This window comes from Bos javanicus, chromosome 3, assembly GCF_032452875.1.
Source record: "Bos javanicus breed banteng chromosome 3, ARS-OSU_banteng_1.0, whole genome shotgun sequence".
Classification (NCBI taxonomy): domain Eukaryota; kingdom Metazoa; phylum Chordata; class Mammalia; order Artiodactyla; family Bovidae; genus Bos; species Bos javanicus.
This window is the reverse complement of record NC_083870.1, coordinates 19,662,471-19,683,251: the sequence shown is the minus strand read 5'-3', so window position 1 is coordinate 19,683,251 and position 20,781 is coordinate 19,662,471. Positions and strand designations below refer to the sequence as shown.

General features: G+C 44.5%; 1 protein-coding gene across 2 annotated transcripts; it reads left to right on the top strand.

The window, feature by feature from the left end:
• The first annotated feature begins 4,526 nt into the window (after positions 1–4,526).
• Positions 4,527–13,664, top strand: PSMD4 (proteasome 26S subunit ubiquitin receptor, non-ATPase 4). 2 transcript variants are annotated; one of them, XM_061407113.1, is made up of 10 exons: positions 4,527–4,635; positions 8,915–9,055; positions 10,270–10,384; positions 10,758–10,844; positions 11,087–11,155; positions 11,369–11,584; positions 11,968–12,076; positions 12,223–12,354; positions 12,439–12,506; positions 13,380–13,664. In XM_061407113.1, exons 1-10 carry the CDS (start codon positions 4,610–4,612, stop codon positions 13,548–13,550), a joined length of 1,134 nt encoding a protein of 377 aa, XP_061263097.1. In that variant the 5' UTR covers positions 4,527–4,609; the 3' UTR covers positions 13,551–13,664. The 2 variants fall into 2 exon arrangements, with proteins under 2 accessions (XP_061263097.1, XP_061263086.1); XM_061407102.1 differs by having other exon boundaries at positions 11,968–12,085.
• The last annotated feature ends 7,117 nt before the right edge of the window (positions 13,665–20,781 follow it).

Sequence of the window (20,781 nt, the reverse complement as noted above, 5' to 3'; positions counted from 1 at the left end):
GTAAAATTACTTCTTAAAAGTTCATCAAAGGGACTTCCCTGGTGGTCCAGTGGCTAGGACTCCGCACTCCCAATGTAGGGGGCCCATTAAAAGTTCATTAAATGCATCACACACATACACACAGAAGTCGCTCAGTCGTGTCCGACTCTTTGTGACCCCATGGATTGTAGCCCACCAGGCTCCTCGGTCCATGGGATTTTCCAGGCATGAGTACTGGAGTGGGTTGCTGTTTCCTTCTCCATTAACTGCATCAGCTGTTTCCAATTTTCCCTCTCTTTTGAAAAGAATTTTTTTTAAATTTTATTATGGAAAATTTCAAGCTAAAAATATAGTAAATTGACATGTATGCATCACCCAGCTTCAATACTTGTCTGTAAATAAGGCCAATCTGTTTCATCTATACCTTCTACCCAACCCTTCCCTTCTCTCTGCACCTCCAAAGGATTATGTTAAATTCCACGCAGGGATTCACCTGGACTTACATGGTGGTCCAGTTGCTAAGACTCTGCTCAGTGGAGGGGGCCTGGGTTCAGTTTCTGGTTGGGGAACTAGATCCCACATGCTGCAACTAAGACCTGGCACAGCCAAATAAATACTGTTTTTAAAATCCCAGACAAAAGCAGCTACACCCCAATAAAAAAATCCCAAACATTGTATCATTTCATGCATAAACACTTCAACATACAGGTCAAGAGCTAAAGGTACAATACAACAATATTACCATGCCTTTAAAAATTAGTAATTCCTTAATAATATCCAGTGATCAAAGTTGGAAAACTTGTCTTAGAAATGAGTTTTTACAAATAGCTTTTTGACCCCAATCTCTCTTGAACTCTAAGGTCACTGATGACCTTCATGTTGCTAAATATATCAGTCCTCATCTTACTTGACAGGTCAGCAGCACCTGACAGTTTATTACTCACTCCTAGAAATAAATATTTTCTTCATTTAGCTTCTGGGATACCACGTGCTTCCTCCTGGTTGTCCTCACCAAGGTGCCGCTGCACTGCTCCATCTCCATCCTCTTTTCTGGTTCCTCCTTTTCTCTCTAGCCTCAAAATGTATGATTAAGTCCAGGGCTCAATCATAGGACCCCTTCTTTTAGCCTACCTTCACTCTCAAAGTCCTAAAGGCCCTGTATCATTTGTCCAACTCCCCTGTCACCTCATGATCAACTAAAAACTCCCAAATTTCTATCTCTAGCCCAGATTTTTTGTCTGAACTGCAAACTCATATCTACCCACTTACTTGACATCTCCATTTAGGTGTCTAATAAGCGTCTTAAACCTTATATATGTCCAAAACTGAATTGCTGGTTCCTGCCCCTCCTAGCCCATCTTCAGAAATAGTTGCTTAGAACCAACTCTAATAACCCCTGAACACCCCCTTTCCTTACATCCTCCATCAAATCCATTGGCAAGTTTTTAAAGTTTTGTATCATAGAATTTTGGAGGGGCGGGGGTGGGCCAAGCAGCATGTGACATCTTAGTTTCCTGACCCAGGGATTGAACCCATGACCTTTGCATTGGGAGCATGGAGTCTTAACCACTGGACTGCCAGGGAAATCCCTAAGTTTTATATCTTATGACATATGCAAAATTCATCCATATGTCACTATTTTCACATCTTGTTACCACCCTACAGTAAGCCACCATCATACCTGATTATTGAAATGGTCTCCTAACTGGTCTGTATCCTATTCTTTCCCCCACAGTCTGTTCTCAATGCAGAAGCCAGAGTGAACTGTTAAAACACAGACCCTGTGCTGAAACTTTCCAACAGCTCCTATCTCAGAGTCCTTAAAATAATCTTTACTGCTGTACGTAATCCGACCTTTCTTCTCCCTTTGCCTTTCTGGTCTCATTTCTTCTCTCCCTCTACTCTAGTCTCTACTGGCCATCATGTTCTTAAATACACTCTTGCCTTGGAGCATTTGCACTTTTTCTTTTCCCCAGGTATCCTTCAAGTCTCTTTTCAATTGTAAGTCTTCCCTAATATCCTGTTTATATATAAACACACACACACACACACACACATCTACCCTAGTGTCATCGTTATTCAACATTGACTTATTGGTTTATTATCTGCCTTCCCCCATAGAAAGCGAGCTCCACAAAGGCAGACTTTATTTTGTTTCCTTCCAAGTGCCTAGAATAGTGTCTGACCCACAGGTAAATGAATTGTTTTTGCTTTTTTTCATATTGGAGCTCTTGTTTTACTGAACTCTAATCCTATCAGATTACACCTCTCATGATCTCATGATCATTCTTGCAACTCACATATCTCTTCATTGAACAGCTTCTGACATAGTTCTAACAGGACATCTTCTGTATGAAGAGAGTATGAATTCTGCATTCTCCAGGTTGAATCAAATCCATCATATAGGACCTATTTACTAACTCATTTTTTTATGACCACCCTATTTTTTTGTATTTGCAATATCTACAAGGACTTTTCAAAGTGTAATTAAAAACTGGTCACAATCTGTTAAGTATCTGACTAAGGCTGAGATGGTGACAGCAACCTCCCTGTATAGACATGATGAATCCCAAAACAGTGATGACAGTATTAATTCACTTCCTATTCACTTCCTTTAGTTTGGGCTGAATGTTTATCTACTTATACATTTTAGAAGAACACTAATTTATAATAATTCCTGATGTTCAAATTGTCTTTAGAGTTGCATTATCCTGATTAACTCAGAACATTTTTTGTTGTTGAATCTTATCTTTTATGAAATACTTTGGATTTGACTTCACCGATTTATGTTGATTTCTATTTGTATGATATGTATATAGCTGGACTTTTAGGTAGCTCAGCTGGTAAAGAATCCACCTGCAATTCAAGAGACTCTGGTTTCTATTTGTACAATATTTATATAGCTACACATGCTTTCTTTTATTGCTATTGCCTGATATGTTGTTTTCTCCTTTCCTTTTATTTTTTACCTTTTGTCAGTTTGGTATGTCTTACATTCATATTTTGTTTATATTTGAACTTTTCACTAATGATTTTTCTATGCTTTATTTTTCTTCCTTTTCTTGTCTATGATTATAGTAACAGATTTTTTCCCCTTAGTAATACAGAGATTTTACTCCTATACCTTTAATGGTCACCAATAACTTTTGAGCATATCCATTAAAACTTTATCAATATCTATGTAATGTCTACAACACACTTGCCATCTCCATCTACCATCTCTGTAGTCATGTCTGGGTTCCCTGCTCCTTCCCCCACGTCCTCCAAAATAGACACCTGGAATTTCCAGTTTTTCTTTGGAGTGTGTGTGTAGGTAAGCCAAGGCATTTATTTATTTATTTATAGCCAGGCCAAGGCATGCAGGATCTTAGTTCCCTGACCAAGGAACAAACTGGTGCCCTCTGCAGTGGAAGTGCAGAGTCCTAACCACTGAACTGTCAGGGAATTTCCAGCCAAGGCATTTTTAATTAAAATAATTTTATTTTTATTTTTTGGCCATACCATGATAGATGTGGGATCTTAGTCACCCGACCAGGGATTGAGCCCACAGCCCCTCCACTGAAAGTGCAGAGTCTTAATCACTGTACCAGGAGGGAAATCCCCTAAGACATTTAAAAATGTAATTCTTTTTTTTTTTTTTTTGGCTGCACTGGGTCTTAGTTGTGGCATGTGGGATCTAGTTCCCTGACCAGGGATGGGGCCCCCTGCACTGGGAGCACAGTCTTAGCCACTAGATTGCCGGGGAAGTCCCTAAAATGTGATTCTTGATTAAAAAGCGAAAATGATTGACTAGGTTGTCTCCCATTCTTTGGGAGATTAGTTAAAATTATTGGTTCATTAAACTTTTTTCTGCCTTCCTACCATATGTCAGGCTTTGTCGTGGACTTAGGCATAGCAGAGATTGACAGCTTTCTCGCCTTTAATTGGGACTTCCCTGGTGGCTCAGACGGTAAAGAACCTGCCTGCAGTGCAGGAGATCGGTCCGATCCCTGGATTGGGGAAGATCCCCTGCAGAAGGAAATGGCCACCCACTCCAGAATTCTTGCCTGGAGAATTCCACGGACAGAGAAGCCTGGCGGGCTACAATCCATGGGGTTGCGAAGAGGGGGACACGACTGAGTGACTAACACTTTCACTTTCTTTTGCCCTTAATGAAATGGGAAAGACAGATACACAAACAAATGCAATTCAGAGGTATAAGTGCTTAGTAGTTTGATGAACAAAGTGCCATGGGGAACCGGGGGAGCTGAAAAGTCAGTAGTCAGTAGTCATCCCTCCACTTTTTTAAAAAAGATGATGCTGGAATAGACATAGCCTCAGCACTTTCAGAAGTTCCTTCACATTTTCTCTTAGATCTTCTCGGCAAGGAACGCCACCAGAAAACGTGAATGACAGGGCAGGTGGAGGTGTGGCCCACTTTTTTGTGTTACTTGGCCCCTCCCTCGGCCCCAAACAGCTCCCACTTTTTTTTTCTGGCGGCGCCTACAACTCCCAGAAAGCAACACGGGGATGAAGGCGGAACCAGCTGGCCCAACCGAGATCAGTGATTGGTGATGCGCGCTGGGCCAATTGGAGGAGTTGTTGTTTAGTGGTCTAGGAGAACCGGTCGGGGAGGGAGGAAGGAGGCACGATGGTGTTGGAAAGCACTATGGTTTGGTGAGGAGCCACCTCGGGCCCCCTTGGGGAGCGGGACTGGGTCGGGGGCGCCTGTAGCTCGGAGGCCGGGCGGGCCTGGGGTGGGGGAGGGGGGCCTGGTGGAAAAGATGAGGCCTTGGGCCGGGAGGAAAGGAGCTCCAGCGACTCCCTGAGTCATCCCGGGGCCCCAGAGGTAGTTCCAGACGGACAGGCCCGAGGTAGCCCTCTTAACCCTCAGTCCGCGGACGGTCATTGACCGGCCCTGCTATTTTTCTCCATCACAGCGTCGTCTTCTCTAGACCAGCCTACATCTGTCTTTAGCTAGAGTCCTGCTTCTCGGACTCACCATGATAGTCTTCTGCCTTCCTCTCTTCTTTTCAAAATGATGGGTGTTAGTTAGGAAGAGAGTTTCAAATCCCTTCCTCTCCCCATTCACTTGTCGCCGACTCCTTTGCTTTTCCTGGTGTTACCGTCAAAGGCACTACAAGAGTACTTTATAAGTGTTTGTGGCTTAGTCGCTAAGTCGTGTCGGACTCTTGGCCATTCCATGGACTGTAGCCCGCTAGGTTCCTCTGTCCCTGGGATTTTCCAGGCAAGAATCCTGGAGTGGTTTGCCATTTCCTTCTCCAGAGGATCTTCCCGACCCTGGGAACGAATGCGGATCTCCTGTAATGCAGGCAGATTCTTTACCGACTAAGAAGTGAAGTGAAGTGAAGTCACTCAGTCGTGTCCGACACTTTGTGACCCCATGGACTATAGCCCACCAGGCTCCTCCGTCCATGGGATTCTTCAGGCAAGAGTACTGGAGTGAGTTGCCATTTCCTTCTCCAGGGGATCTTCCAGACCCAGGGATCGAAACCAGGCAGACACTTTAACGTCTGAGCCACCAGGGAAGCCCTTACCGACTAAGCTACCTTCTAAATGCTAGGCATTTGATTTGCTTCATCTCACTTAAGCCTCACAATACTCCCTCCCTTTTACAGATGAGGATACCGCGTCTCGGCAGTTTTAAATGACTTACACAAAATCACACAGCCGATTAAGTGGTGGAGCCTAGGTTTAAACCCAGGATTATCTGACTCAAAGACGCTTCGGCTCTTATCCAGTGAGCTCTCTGTCTTCATCAGTCTCAGACGTGGCTGAGTAGCTATTAGGAACTGAGGACCACACTTTTGCAAGGTTTCAAGAGTTTCTTCTAAGTGTGAGCCTAGAATGAAAACAGAATAGTACACAAACGCACACAAATCTCCAGTTGCATGGGACAGACACCTAAGGGTTTTCTTTTTGCTGCGAAGATACTGTTGCCAGATAACACATAGGATGCCCAATAAAATTTGAATTTCAGATAAACAATTATTTTTAATATCAAAATGGCTATGTGTGTGTCCCACATATTGCATGGGACATACTTTCACTAGAAAGTTTCTGTTGTTTGTCTGAAATTCAGATTTAACTGGGAGTCCTGTATTTTCTCTTATTTTTGGCTGTGCCGGGTCTTCATTGCTTTTGCCTGGGCTTTCTATGGTTGCTGGGAGCCGGGGCTACTGTTTGTTGTGAGGGTTTGCAGGGTTCTGGTTGCTGTGAACACGGGCTCTAGGCGCCAGAGCTTCAGTAGTTGTGGCACACAGGCTCAGCAGTTGCCGCTTACTCGGGCTTAGTTGCTATGTAGCATGTGGGATCTTCCCAGACCAGGGATCGAACCCATGTTCTCTGCATTGGCAGGCGAACTCTTTACCACTGTGTCACCAGGGAATTTTGGGAGCCCTGTATTTTCATTTGCTAAATATGGCAGCCTCTGGGAGAAAGCAAGTTAAGAGTAGAAAGAGGACAGGATTTGGAATCCAAAAACCTGTGTTTTGGGTACTTTCCAGCTGCATGTTCTTGAGAATGTAGTAAATCTCTCACTTTAGCTCTAAAATGAGAATGTAATAGTAACATCTACTTTTCTCATAGCACAGGTAGGCAGTGTGTGTCATGGTGCTCTGTAAACTGCACAGCACTGTGCATCTGTTAGTTGCCATGATGCTTAAGAAGTCCTCAGGAAAGAATTTAAGAGGGTCCCTGAAGGGACTTAGACAGATGTTAAGGAGAGGCCATTACATGTAAGGAGAAGGGCATAAGGAAAGCTGCTGAAGTGTACATTCTCAAGGCTTGTTTAGGGAGTAGAAACTGGACTAGCGTGACTTCATTATTCGGTTGTTGGTTGAAGGTGGTTCCCTTTTTTGGAGAAAGGGGGATGCATGCAGCCAGGTAGAAGAGCACAGGTGTCGGGTTGAGGAGGCTGAATTCTGCCCTTTACCCTTCAATAGAGGACTACTGAAAACGTTCTGAGGCTGGTGGAGCCAGAGCTGTATACAAAATGGGATTTAAGAATGCTGATCTGGCTTGAGGTATAGGAGGAAAGATTAGGTCCAGAGTGATGCATTGGCAGCCTGTTGTAACAGCCCAGCCATAGAATAGCAGTGAAAGCCACTGCTTTTCTCATGCTTTGCTGTCCCTCAGAATTCTCTGGAGGAGCTTATTAAAAAGTTGTGTATATTTGATTCTGCTTGGTCTGGTGGCTCAGACTCCTAGCCAGGGAAGCTTAGGCATCTGTATTTTATTTTTTTTTTTTTAGATGAAAGCTTTATGGAATAGCTGGATAATTTTGTCAGCCCTTATTTTGATACAAACTTTAATTGGGAAAAATTACTTACTTTTGAGCGAAAGTAGTCACAGGAAATGCATGCATTATCCTGTCTGTATAAAGTTCAATGTTGGGAAAACCAAACTGCAGTTTTTAGGGGGCACATGTAGGTGTGCAAGCATCTGTTTTTACCACTGCCAGCACTGTCACCCTCAGAGTGGTTCTCATGCACTCGTGACAGTATGAGGACTGCTGTCCTGTTCTGCACAGTAGGTTCTTCCTCCCTCTCAAGCCGCCCCCCACACCCCTCTCCTCCCGCCCCCAGGTCTTCCTCTGACATCTTTCTTCCAGCCTTCATCCATCTGCTGGTCTTGCCCACAGCCTTTGTACTTAGTAGCTATTCCAGCTGGATGATCCTCAAAGCTTCCATTGTTTCATATATTTAGCCACCACTGTATTTGAAGCTAGGAAGGCAGTTATTTCCCTGTTGGGAGAGTAATTGGAAACAGTGTATCAGGGAAAAAAGAATGGAGCATGGTCAGTAAAGTCTGCCCTTGACCTCCTTTATACAGATTGAGTTTCCTCTATAAGAACTGGTCTGTGTATCGTGCTTACTGTTAGGCATTGTGCTAAGTACTTTCTGTGAGCTTAATCCTCATAGCCAGCACTATCCAGGTAGGTATAATAAAACCCATTTTACAGATGAGGTACCTGGACGTTAGAGAAATTCAGCAGCTTCCTTATAGGACCATAGAACTATCAAGTAGTAGAGTAGGGATTTGAACCTGCCTGAACACTGCCCTTCCAACCCTTTCTGCTTGTCTTCCAGTAGCTTCTTAATTACCTCTCTTCATCATTTTTGGTTTGTATTTATTGCCTGGCAAAGGATACTAAAGAAAAAATGGCCTCCAAGCCCGTTTAGCTTGCCAGGAGAGATGAGCTGTCTCTGAGTCTGCTGCTTGCTTTCAGTGTTTTGAGGGACCTCAGTCTGTCAAGAATTCATTCTCTTCTGGGGTGTAGATAACTTACTCACTTCTCTGCCTTCTTTTGGTCTCCGGGAACCTGGCGCTTGTATTTCATGTTACTTGGATTCTTACAGATTGTGAAAAGCTATAGGGATAGAATACGTGAGACCCCCAGATCTGTGAAACCTCGTTTTTGCAGTTCAGTCCAGCTGTCAAAGCTGTTGAACATTTAACCAGATAATTTAGATTGTACTTTCCTACATTCAGTGCTGCCAAGTGTGTGTTATTTCATAAATATTTTTCAGTTGCCCTGTTGATTTCCTGCCTTGGAATACTCCTATTTTAATAGCAGATAGCGTGTCTCTCCACGACCATGATTGATAATACTAAGGCACCTTATAAAAAGGTGGACATGGTACATTAGTAGATCACAGCCTTGCGTGCTTACACAATTACTTGTGGAGATTTAAAAAGGTTTTTTGCCTTTGGTTATTTTGAGTCAGTAAGTCTAGAGGAGGGCTTGGTCATGTGTATATTAAAAAAAAAAAAAGTTGCAGCTGATCCTCTGTCCACAAAGACTGAGAGCCACTGCCTCATGGCACCCCTCATGGGAGAGTTGTTGGGGGTAGGGGGGTGGTCCCTGGGACTGGAGGGAATGTCTCAGGCCTCACAGTGTGGCCTGTCTCCTGCTTCTCCTCTAACCTGGCAGCGTGGACAACAGTGAGTACATGCGGAATGGGGACTTCTTACCCACCCGGCTGCAGGCCCAGCAGGATGCTGTCAATATAGTCTGTCACTCCAAGACCCGCAGCAACCCTGAGAACAACGTGGGCCTCATCACACTGGCCAAGTAGGTGGCGCAGGGCGGGCGGGCGTGCGGGGGAGGCGGGGCGATTCCTGTCTGTGACCCACTAGGGCGCTAGGGCACTGCCTTTTCGTAGATTCCATGAGGCTGCTTTTGCCCATCACCTTCCTAGACTACCTTCTTCACTACTCCATATAAATATAAGCAGCAACTTGTTTTTTAAAAAATTAATATCAACCTGAATTTAATAGAAATGTGAAGCTTAATTTCTGTGATAAAATCTCAGTGTATTCTATTTTATTTATTTTTTCTATTTTTAATGTTCTGATTGTGCTGGTTCTTTGTTGCTGCATGCAGGTTTTCTCTGGTTGGGGGGCCTGCTCTCTAGTTGTGGTGCTTGGGCTTCTCGTTAAGCCCAAGGGCTTCTCCCCTTGCTGTGGAGCACAGGCTCTAGGCACACGGTCTCGGTAGTTGGGGCGCACAGGTCTAGCTGCTCTGAGGCGCGTGGAATCCTCCTGGACCAGGAATTGAACCTGTGTCCCCTGCGTTGGCAGGTGGACTGTCAGCCACTGTGCCACCGGGGCAGTCCTCACTGTATTTTAAAGATAATAAAAAGTGATTTGGGGTCAGCTTCCCAGGGCATATATCACACATCGTGTTACCCCCAAAGTAATTTGTTTTAGGAACTGATTATCCGCAAATGAGTGACTGCCCATCCCAGCATTCATGTTATTAGCCAGAAAATGAGTCTAAAAATGAAGAGGATAGGAGAGAGAAGAAAGAGCATCCAGCTATTGTAGAGAATTCTCAGGCCCCTGAGAGGAAGATGGCATGAGAGAGGTTGGGGGACATACTGGAAGAGGGCAAGCTTCTCTCAAAATGACCCCCTTCTTATCTTCTGTGTTTCATATCCACACAGTAGGGATTTTTCTCTACTTTTCTCCAGTTACTCTCCAGTTTTATGTCGTTGACGTGTAACACTGTGTAAGTTGGAGGTATACAACGTAACGATTTGATAATGTGTATATCGCAAAGTGATCACCACAGTAAGTTTAATTAATATCCATGTCTCACATAGTTAAAAGTTTTTTCCTTGTGATGAGAACTTGGAAGATCTACTCTGTAAACAGTAGATGTTTGTTTAGGAAAAATAGAGATAACAGTTATCATCAAGGTCTCTAAAGAAAACATGAGTTGAACACAGTTCGGAGGCAGTTGTCCTACCCTGAAATCACAGAAGTGCTCCTTCCCCATTCCAGTGACTGTGAAGTGCTGACCACACTCACCCCAGACACTGGCCGCATCCTGTCTAAGCTTCACACTGTCCAGCCCAAGGGCAAGATCACCTTCTGCACTGGCATCCGCGTGGCCCATGTGAGTCCTGCAGGGTCCCTCTGGTGGTTCCTCCTTGCTCTGGGATTCTGCCTCCACCCTTACTCATTTCCCCCCTAGACTCTTGGAGTGAGAACCAGCACCAGGGAAGAGAGATGATGTAGAGAAAGGAGTGGAAAAGATAGAGTGGGATGATCGGTGAAGACCATGAAGGGAAGTCCCTAGAATGGAGAATTAACCCCTCTTCCTTATCCACAGAGAGGCACAGAGAGAAGGGAAGGGAGGAGGAGGGGGTTTAGATGTGGCGTGAGTGTGATGATAGGCTCAAAGTATATGGAAGCCATAAGAGAGAGTGATAGGAAAAAGCTGGGGGATTCCTGTGGCTGACTCCAAGAACTTCCTCTTCCTTTTCAAGCTGGCCTTGAAGCACCGGCAGGGCAAGAATCACAAGATGCGAATCATTGCCTTTGTGGGAAGCCCTGTGGAGGACAATGAGAAGGATGTGAGTCCAAGTGACAGCCGGGGAGTTTGGACACCACATGTTTGGGAGGGGGCTTCTGTTGGCTCTTGGGAGAGTCAGGAAGAAGCATTGGGTCCATGAATTTGGGGAAAGGAGGTTGTACAAAATTCAGTTTTTCTGTTGGGGCCTTGGAGAGGTCCTCCCTCTCATGTATGCTTGTGATGTATGTCACCTTCCCTCGTGGTATGGAACAGACTTCCTCATTTCTCTCCCCTTCTTCCTAGCTGGTGAAACTGGCTAAACGCCTCAAGAAGGAGAAAGTAAATGTTGACATTATCAATTTTGGGGAAGAGGTGAGTAAGGGAAAGTAAATGTTGACATTATCAATTTGGGGGAAGAGGTGAGTAAGGACCGGTTGGGGGCCAGTGACTGCTTTGATTGTAAATAGAGAACAGTCTTTGCCTAGAGGAGTGTCTGCATGGGGGTGAGGGGCTGCAGACAGGAGCTGGTGGCAGAGAATGGGGGCAGGCCGGGAAGGAGAGCCTCCTGTGTTCTTCTCTCCCCAGGAGGTAAACACAGAAAAGCTGACCGCTTTTGTAAACACATTGAATGGCAAAGATGGAACCGGTTCTCACCTGGTGACAGTGCCTCCTGGGCCCAGCTTGGCTGATGCCCTCATCAGCTCGCCCATTCTGGCTGGGGAAGGTGGTGCCATGCTGGGTCTTGGTGCCAGTGACTTTGAATTTGGAGTGGATCCCAGCGCTGATCCTGAGCTGGCCCTGGTGAGCAAACATTGACCTCCAGGAGCGCCCAGGTGTCCTTCTTGATCCTTCTCACACAGCATGTAGCTTCTCTAGGGCTAGACAGTCCTAAGCACCCTTGCTTGTTTTCCCAGACCCCCTCTAGGTCCCTCTTCCCCATAATTCTGTCTGATCTCTAGGGGCACCACTGTCAGACTCTCTTCTTCGCTTCTCTCCATGAAACCCCAGGTTTCTCCCAAGCCCATCCTTTCCCCCATGTCATCTGTCATCTCTCCAGCTGCTTCCCCACGGGTATAAACCAGAAGCTGCCCCTTTCCAGTCCATCCCCCACCCTTAGCTGCCTTCCCCAGTGCCCCAGGGGACTGAGGGCCGGAGAATGTCTGACTTTGCTCACCCGTGGCCAGGCCCTGCGTGTTTCTATGGAAGAGCAGCGGCAGCGGCAAGAGGAAGAGGCACGGCGGGCAGCTGCTGCCTCTGCCGCTGAGGCCGGGATTGCCACGGCCGGGACTGAAGGTGAAAGAGGTGGAATCTGAAGTCCCGGGACTGCGGGGTGCTCTGTGGAGGCCTGGTGTAGATGGGGCTGGAGTTCTGGCGGTGTGGAAACACGTGGGCTTGGGGGTGGGCACAGTTCCACCCTGCCACTGTCTTCCTTTCCCTAGACTCGGACGATGCCCTGCTGAAGATGACCATCAGCCAGCAGGAGTTTGGCCGCACTGGGCTCCCTGACCTGAGCAGTATGACTGAGGAGGAGCAGATTGCTTACGCCATGCAGATGTCCCTCCAGGGTGCTGGTGAGCCGGGGCCTGGGTGGGCGTGCTGCAGCAGAGACACTGCGGGAAGAAATGGAACTGAGCAAACTGACCTTTCTTCCTCAGAGTTTGGCCAGGCAGAGTCAGCTGACATGGACGCCAGTTCAGCCATGGACACATCTGAGCCCACCAAGGTGAGGGCCAGCGATGACTCCATGCCGCCATCAGCCTTAAAATCCCCTGTGTTGAGATCCTCAGCCTGCTAGGGCTGGAACCGTTCCTCTCTCAGGGTTTCATAGATGAGCTCTTTCTAGAGCAGAAGGAAAGAAACCCATGGAGGTAATGTTTCTTGTGGGTAAACCTTGCTAAGGAGAAGGTGGCCAGAGTTGGAGAAATGTCGTAAGTATTCTGTAATTTCCCTTCCTTGCTGGTGGGAGCAGTCTGGACAGTTCTCAGTGATACCATCTTCCAGGAGCATAAAAAGAGGGTCCAGGAAAATAAAAGGGGGGAGTGGGTGTCTAATAGCAGGAAACCTAAAGGTCATGGCATCTGTTTTTATCCTTTGAGCTCAAAAAGCAATGTTCTCAGGCTTCTCCGCTAATTGGTCGGTAATTTAATGTTTGGGGGACTTCCCTGGTGGTCCAGTGATTGGGACTTAGTGCTTTTACTACTGGAGCCCCGGGGTTCAATCCCTGGTCAATGAACTAAGATCTGGAAAGCCATGTCTATGCAACAACAACAACAACAAAAATAGAATAAAACAAGTGTTTGAAGTTCGTACTCTGTACGTGCTTAGTTGCTCAGTTGTGTCTGACTCTGCGACGTCGTAGGCTGTAGCCCACCAGGCTCCTCTGCCCATGGGGTTCTCCAGGCAAGAACACTAGAGCGGGTTGCCTTCCCTGCTCCAGCATACTGTGTATAGGCACTGGGGTTTTCCTAAACCCTCCTTCCTGTCTTTGGCCAGTCAAGTGAGAAGAGGAGCTCGTGTGGCGGTACTCTCCCGTCTCCCACGCGGGCTTGCTCTGCAGCCAGCCCCCCTCACCAGGCTGACACTGACCCCGTTTCAGGAGGAGGATGATTATGACGTGATGCAGGACCCCGAATTCCTCCAGAGTGTCTTGGAGAACCTTCCGGGCGTGGATCCCAACAATGAGGCCATTCGAAATGCTATGGGCTCCCTGGCCTCCCAGGCCACCAAAGATGGCAAGAAGGACAAGAAGGAGGAGGACAAGAAGTGAGACTGGAGGGAGGGGATGAGCCGGCCAGGGGCCCAAGCTGAATGGTGGGGTGGGGGGTAGGGTCGGAGGTGTTGTCTGTAACCACTGCGCCCTAAATAAAGCTTGGCAACTTTTTTTTTGCTTTTTTGCTTCAAACACTGGTAACTTTGCCTGTGACCATTCCCCTTCCACCCATCTCCACCCAGGACAGTCTTTTCTTAGGAAGAACTTTACTGAAAGCCATTTGTGTGAGGCACTGGGGCCCCAGAGAAGAGAAGCCAGTACTGGCCATTGAGGAGTCAGCATCTACGGAAGGGCCAGCCTGTAAATGAGCAGTTACTCGCACCTAACAAGTGCCCAAAGAGAGGCCTGAACAAGGCACTGTGAAAGTGAGGAGAGGGCCACAACCTTGTAGCCTCTGGGAAGGTTCCCGAAGGCAACATTTGAGCCCTCATTTAATGGGGCCAGAAGTTCATCAGCCAGCAAACGAGATGGTGATGTTTCCATTCAGTAGGAATAGCGTGTGCTGATGGCGTGGAGGCATCTTGTCACTTAAAGAGTATTTGGAAAAAAAAAAAAAAGACTATTTGGGCTGGCAAACAGCAGGAGACAGGTGGAAAAGTCGGAATGCTGCATATCAGGGATCTTGGAGACCTTTCACAAGATGGAAGTCTGTGAAGGAGAAACATGGTTCATCTTGTTGGAGCACCAAATTTAGAGGCAGGTTTTTGTGGGGCATGAAATAGAATGCACAATTCATATGCACAAATCTCTCCCTTTATTACTATTATATTTGAAAAGGTAAATAATATTTTACACATAAAATACTTAACCTATATATAAAGTGAGATGTAAAGAAATTAACATATCTAAAATTGCTCAATGTAAGCTAGAATATTACCTTGTCACATACCTAGCCTTCTTGAACCCACTTCTTCACATCCTCCTCAGAACTTTTATCTTGAATCTCACATTATTTTTTTTCCCTTCATGTCTTCTCATATACATAAAGTGTCTTGACAAGAATGTTTTGTTTTAATGTGTTTGAGCTTTATAAAAAATAGTTTTAGGGCATTCCCTGGCAGGTGGTCCAGTGGTTAGGCTTGGTTTGTTCACTGCCAGGGCCTGGGTTCAATATCCGGTCAGGGAACTAAGATGCCACAAGCTGCGTGGCGAGGCCCTCCCCCAAAAAGTCCTATGCTCTGAGACTTGCAGGACATGGGTTTTTTTGGTTTTGTTTTGTTTTTTTGCTTTTTTTTTTTTTTAGGACATGGTTTTTAACAAACATTTTGTTTCTTAGGTTCTTCAGAGTTGCTGCACTTAGTGGCTGCATTCATTTTTCATGGATGTATATGTATTCTGGGGATGTTCTACAGTCTTACCATTTTCTTGTAGATGGATCTGGCATTGCCTCTATAGTTATTTTTCTAGTATCAACAGGATCTCGGTGTTTTTTGTACATATCTCCTGATGCACCCATACAGGAATTTCTTTAGGAATATTTTACAGGATAATAAATTGTTTTTCAAAGTAGTTGTATGGATTTGCACTCCTTCCTGCAGTCTAAGAATTCCTATTGAACTCATCCCTTTCCAGCCCTTAAGACCATTACAAGTTCTTAATTTCTGCCAGTCCAGTGAGGATAAAAGATAACTCATTGTGATCTTAATTTGTGTTTCTCTAATGAGGTTAATTATCCTTTAATTTTTTAAAAAATGGATCTTTATATTTCCATTTTTGTGAAATATTTCTTCATACTTTTTGTTCATTTTTCTCTTGAGTTCATTTTTTTTGGTGGGCTGGGTCTTCGTTGCTCTGCAGGGGCTTTCTCTAGTCGCGGTGTGCAGGCTGCTCCCGGCAATGGCTTCTCCTGCTGCAGCGCACAGAATCTGAGCTCGAGGGTTTCCGCAGCCGTGCGCCTAGGCTTTAGTTGCCCTGCAGCACGTGGAACCTTCCGGGGCCAAGGACTAAACCCATGTCCCTTGCGTTGGCAGGCAGGTTCTTATCCACTGTACCACCAGGGAAGTCCTTGAGTTAACTTTGTATTGATGTTTTATAGAAGTTCTTTGTTCTTAGTATTAAATCATTATTGGTTCTATATTGTTATAAGTATGTCAAGTTTCTGACTTGTCTTTTCACTGCTTTTTTGGCACATAGTGCGTGCTTAAGGGATCTTAGTTCCTCAAGCAGGGATTGAACCTGGGCCCTGGGAGTGGAAGCACTGAGCCCTAACCACTGGACCACCAGGGAATCCCTTTTCATTTTTTAAAAGGTACCCTTTAGTGACCAAAATTTTTAAATTTAACGTCAGATTTCTTAGTCTTTTCTTTCAAAGTTAGTGTTTCTTGTGTCCAGCAAACTCTTCCATAGGTCAGAAAGATATTCTATTTTTTTCTGAAAGTTCCATGGTTTTGCCCTTCACATAGAAATTCCTTATTCTATCTCAGTGTACAGTGAGATAGGGATCCAATTTCAATTTTGTAATATGGAAAGCCACTTGTTACAGCATTTATTGGGGAAAAAAAAAAAAACAACAAAACCTTTCACTGTGGTGCTGCTTCTGCCTGGGCCAAGATTCCATGAATTTAATTTGCAGTATCCTGAAGTCAGACTTTAATGCTTGAATGTAAACAAGTTTCCACAAAATCAAACTAGAAACCCTACCCTGTACTTACATTATGTTCATATTGGGTGTGTACCATTTCTAAATAGTGAGTTTGAAAATGTGTATGTTGAGCAGGACACTAGTATTTTTTTGAATTTTTTACTTGAGACAATATTTACTTGAGACAAATGGCTCATCATCTACGTACGACTTGGCAGTCTTTTATAGGCGTTGGTTTTAAAGATAATGGTCACTTTGGCTTTCCTGAGTCTGGGGATAGTTTCCCAGCCAAATCATGTTTGGCAGAGTTTGCCCATCTAGTTGTGATGGGCCCTGTGTCCCATCTCTGGCCCTCTGCATGCCAGCTGAGTGACTTCAGTGTTCATGAGGATGACTCAACCAACACCTTGGCCTCTTCCAATTCAGAGATCATCATCACAGTTCGTTCTTCTGTATTTACGGCAACACGTCCACCTTAAGAAATGCTCCTGGCTGATTCAAATCCTCAGCCCATGGACCCCTCCTTTTTTCAGCTCTCCCAGTTTGATAGTCCATGTATGCTTTTCAGCAGTACTGTGAAAAATGTGTGTACTCTGGGCAATTCCATTTCAGGAATTTAATCAGAGAAATGACACGGATATATACAGGGATGTTGAAAGAATGGAAACAAACTAATATCCAACAATTATCTTACATCATTGTAGAATATTACACACTGTCAATAAATTTTATTTTGGAAAAACATTTAATGATACTGAATATATGATTATATTAGCAGATGCTTGTATAACAGTGTGCCAGAGACTATTTCAAATGCTTCACACTTTCGTATCATTCAGCTTCCACAATCCTATGAGGTAGCTGTAGCATCATTAATCCTAGTTTATAAATAAGGAAACAAAGCCAAAGAGGCAGGTAACTTACTTACAGTGATGGTGCTGACACTGTGGTCTGTGAACCTCTAAGAGTCCCCAAGACTATTTTAGGGAGTTTGTGAGGTCAAAACTATTATCATCATTAATACTGTGTTAGGATGTTTTTCTTCTCTTCTACGATGATGATACTTGCAGTGATGCCAAAGCATCAGGGGTAAAACTTTTGGTGCCTTAGCACGAATCTCAGACAGTGGCAGTCCACACACCCCTGGATTGAAAAAAACACAAAATCTCCTTGATAAAGCAGTAAAATCATGAATTGTATTAAATCTCAACCTTTTTAAAATATTTATTTCTTTTGGCTGTGATGGGTCTCTGTTGCTGCTCATGGGCTTTCTCTAGTTGTGACAGATTGCATTGGAAGGCAGATTCTTAACCACTGGACCACCAGGGAAGTCCCTAAACCTCAGCCCTTGAGTTCACATCTTTGGTATGTCTGAGGTAAAGTGGGAACTACATAGAGCATGTGGCTGCATCCTGGGGTACAGTGATGGACTGGAGGAACGGTACTTGTGCAGTTGTTTGACTTGTGAGATGAACTAGCCACTTTTTTTTTTTTTAATAATCTAACATTGTTACTTAATAATGCCAGGGGCTTCCCTGGTGGCTCAGAGGTCAAGAATCTGCCTGCCATTACATGAGACATGGGTTTGATCCCTGGTCCGGGAAGATCCCACATGCTGTGAAGCAGCTAAGCCCTTGTGCCTCAACTGTTGAGCCTGCACTCTAGAAATCGGAAACTGCACCTTCAGAGCCCACAGGCCACCACTACTGAAGCCCTCGCGCCCATGCTCTGCAACAGAAGTCACAGCAGTGAGAAAGAAGCTTGTGCACCGCAACTACAGAACATCCCCCCTGCTTACCACAACTCAAGAAAAGCTGGAGCAGCAACGAAGACCTAGTGCAGCCAAAAAAGAGAATAACTGCCGGACAAACCATGGTTCTTCAGACTTGAGTATTTGGCAAACACTTTCTCAAAAGCAAATGATGTAAGCCTCACTTCAAGGAAAACAACTGACAGTTTTTGTTGTCTGTGATGAAATTTGAGTTCTCAGGTGAAATTTTGAATTTTGGAAAACTTGTGTGCCACAGTGAACTTGACATTCTCAAAATATTTTAGATGGGTGATATTAATACGTTCCTATTATATATCAAAGTTTTGCATTGTAATGTGTCAACATTAGGAAGCTCTGCATTATACAGTGAAACAATATTCTCCAAATGATCCATTTCAAATGCAAAAAAGAAGAGAAAAGCAATGGATTCAGATGTAACAGATTACAAAAAGTCTACTAATGTGGTTTGGGTCCCACGAGGTGACTGACACTTTAAAGACTACTGTGTATTAAATTTCCCTGGTGGTATAACCAACTGCAAGGGTTAATTTTGAATCCATACTGGATTTGCTTCTGTGACTTTAATTCTTATATTGCCGCTTTGTTATGATAGGCATAGGTAAATGCCTCAGGGAGACATGCCCAGCCCCTTCCACCTGACTTTTGGGCTAGGGTATCTTTGGTTCACTGGGAGATAGCTTGACCCTGCCCACCTGTGAAGGGTCTTAAGGAAGTGAAACTAACACATCCCTCTGCCCCAGGGTTGCCATTCTAGGAGTTAAGGGATTAGATCTGATAGAGTGCTTGAAGAACTATGGACTGAGGTTCGTTACATTGTACAAGAGGCAGTGATCAAGACCATCCCCAAGAAAAAGAAATGCAAAAAGGCAAAATGGTTGTCTGAGGAGGCCTTACAAATAGCTGAGAAAAGAGGAGAAGTTAAAGGCAAAGGAGAAAAGGAAAGATGTACCCATCTGAATGCCGAGTTCCAAAGAATAGCAAGGAGAGATAAGAAAACATTCCTCAGTCATCAATGCAAAGAAATAGAGGGAAACAATAGAATGGGAAAGACTGGAGATCTCTTCAAGAAAATTAGAGATACCAAGGGAACATTTCATGCAAAGATGGGCTCAATAAAGGACAGAAATGGTATGGATCTAACAGAAGCAGAAGATATTGAGAAGAGGTGGCAAGAATACACAGAAGAACTGTACAAAAAGATCTTCATGATCCAGATCCAGATGGTGTGACAACTCTCCTAGAGCCAGACATCCTGGAATGTGAAGTCAAGTGGGCCTTAGGAAGCATCACTACAAACAAAGCTAGTGGGAGTGATGGGATTCCAGTTGAGTTATTTCAAATCCTAAAAGATGATACTGTGAAAGTGCTACACTCAATATGCCAGCAAATTTGGAAAACTCAGCGATGGCCACAGGACTGGAAAATGTCAGTTTTCATTCCAATCCCAAAGAAAGGCAATGCCAAAGAATGTTCAGACTATGCACAGTTGCACTCATCTCACACCCTAGCAAAGCAATGCTCCAAATTCTCCAAGCCAGGCTTCAACAGTATGTGCACCATGAACTTCCAGATGTTCAAGCTGGATTTAGAAAAGGCAGAGGAACCAGAGATCAAATTGTCAACATCATTGGATTATCAAAAAAGCAACAGAGTTCCAGAGAAACATCTACTTCTGCTTTATTGACTATGCCAAAATCTTTGACTGAGTGGATCACAACAAACTGTGGAAAATTCTTAAAGAGATGGGAATACCAGACCTGACCTGCCTCCTGAGAAATCTGTATGCAGGTCAAGAAGCAACCGTTAAAATTGGACATGAAACAACAGACTGGTTCCAAATTGGGAAAGGAATACATCAAGTATGTATATTGTCACCCTGCTTATTTAATTTATATGCAGAGTACATCATGCGCAATGTTAGGCTGAATGAAGCACAATCTGGAATCCTGATTGCCAGGAGAAATATCGATAACCTCAGATATGCAGTTAACACCCTTATGGCAGAAAGCCAAGAACTAAAGAGCCTCTTTATGAAAGTGAAAGAGGAGAGTGAAAAAGTTGTCTTAAAACTCAACATTCAGAAAGCTAAGATCATGTCATCTGGTCCCATCACTGCATGGCAAATAGGTGGGGAAACAATGAAAACAGTGAGACACTTTATTTTCTTGGGCTCCAAAATCACTACAGATGGTGAGTGCAGCCATGAAATTAAAAGACACTTGCTCCTTTGAAGAAAAGCTATGACCAACCTAGACAGCATATTAAAAGCAGAACATTACTTTGCCACAAAGGTCTGTCTAGTCAAAGCTATGGTTTTTCCAGCAGTCATGTATAGACGTGAGAGTTGGACTATAAAGAAAGCTGAACGCTGAAGAATTGATGCTTTTGAACTGTGGTGTTGGAGAAGACTCTTGAGAGTCCCTTGGACTGCAAGAAGATCAAACCAGTCAATCCTAGAGGAAATTAGTCCTGAATATTCACTGGAAGGACTGATGCTGAAGCTGAAGCTCCAATACTTTGGCCACCTAATGTGAAGAACTGACTCATTGGAAAAGACCCTGATGTTGGGAAAGATTGAAGGCGGGAGGAGAAGGGGAAGACAGAGGTTGAGATGGTTGGATAGCATCACTGACTCAATGAGCATGAGTTTGTATAAGCTCCAGGAGTTGGTGATGGACAAGGAAGCCTGGTGTGCTGCAGTCCATGGGATCGCAAAGAGTCGGACACGATTGAGTGAGTGAAATGAACTGAAATGGGCTTTTTACTTTGTTTCTTCACCTCCCTCCATCTCTGATCCATAAAAGAACTTGGCTTACAGGCCCTAAAAAGATGGTTATTTTGAAGCGCTAGCCTGA

Coding starts and splice junctions, on each gene's coding strand:
- PSMD4 (XM_061407102.1), top strand. CDS start 4,610: ATGGTGTTGGAAAGCACTATGGTTTG. Junction 10,385..10,757: donor CTGGCATCCGCGTGGCCCAT/GTGAGTCCTGCA, acceptor TTCCTTTTCAAG/CTGGCCTTGAAGCACCGGCA. Junction 12,086..12,222: donor CGGGACTGAAGGTGAAAGAG/GTGGAATCTGAA, acceptor TCCTTTCCCTAG/ACTCGGACGATGCCCTGCTG.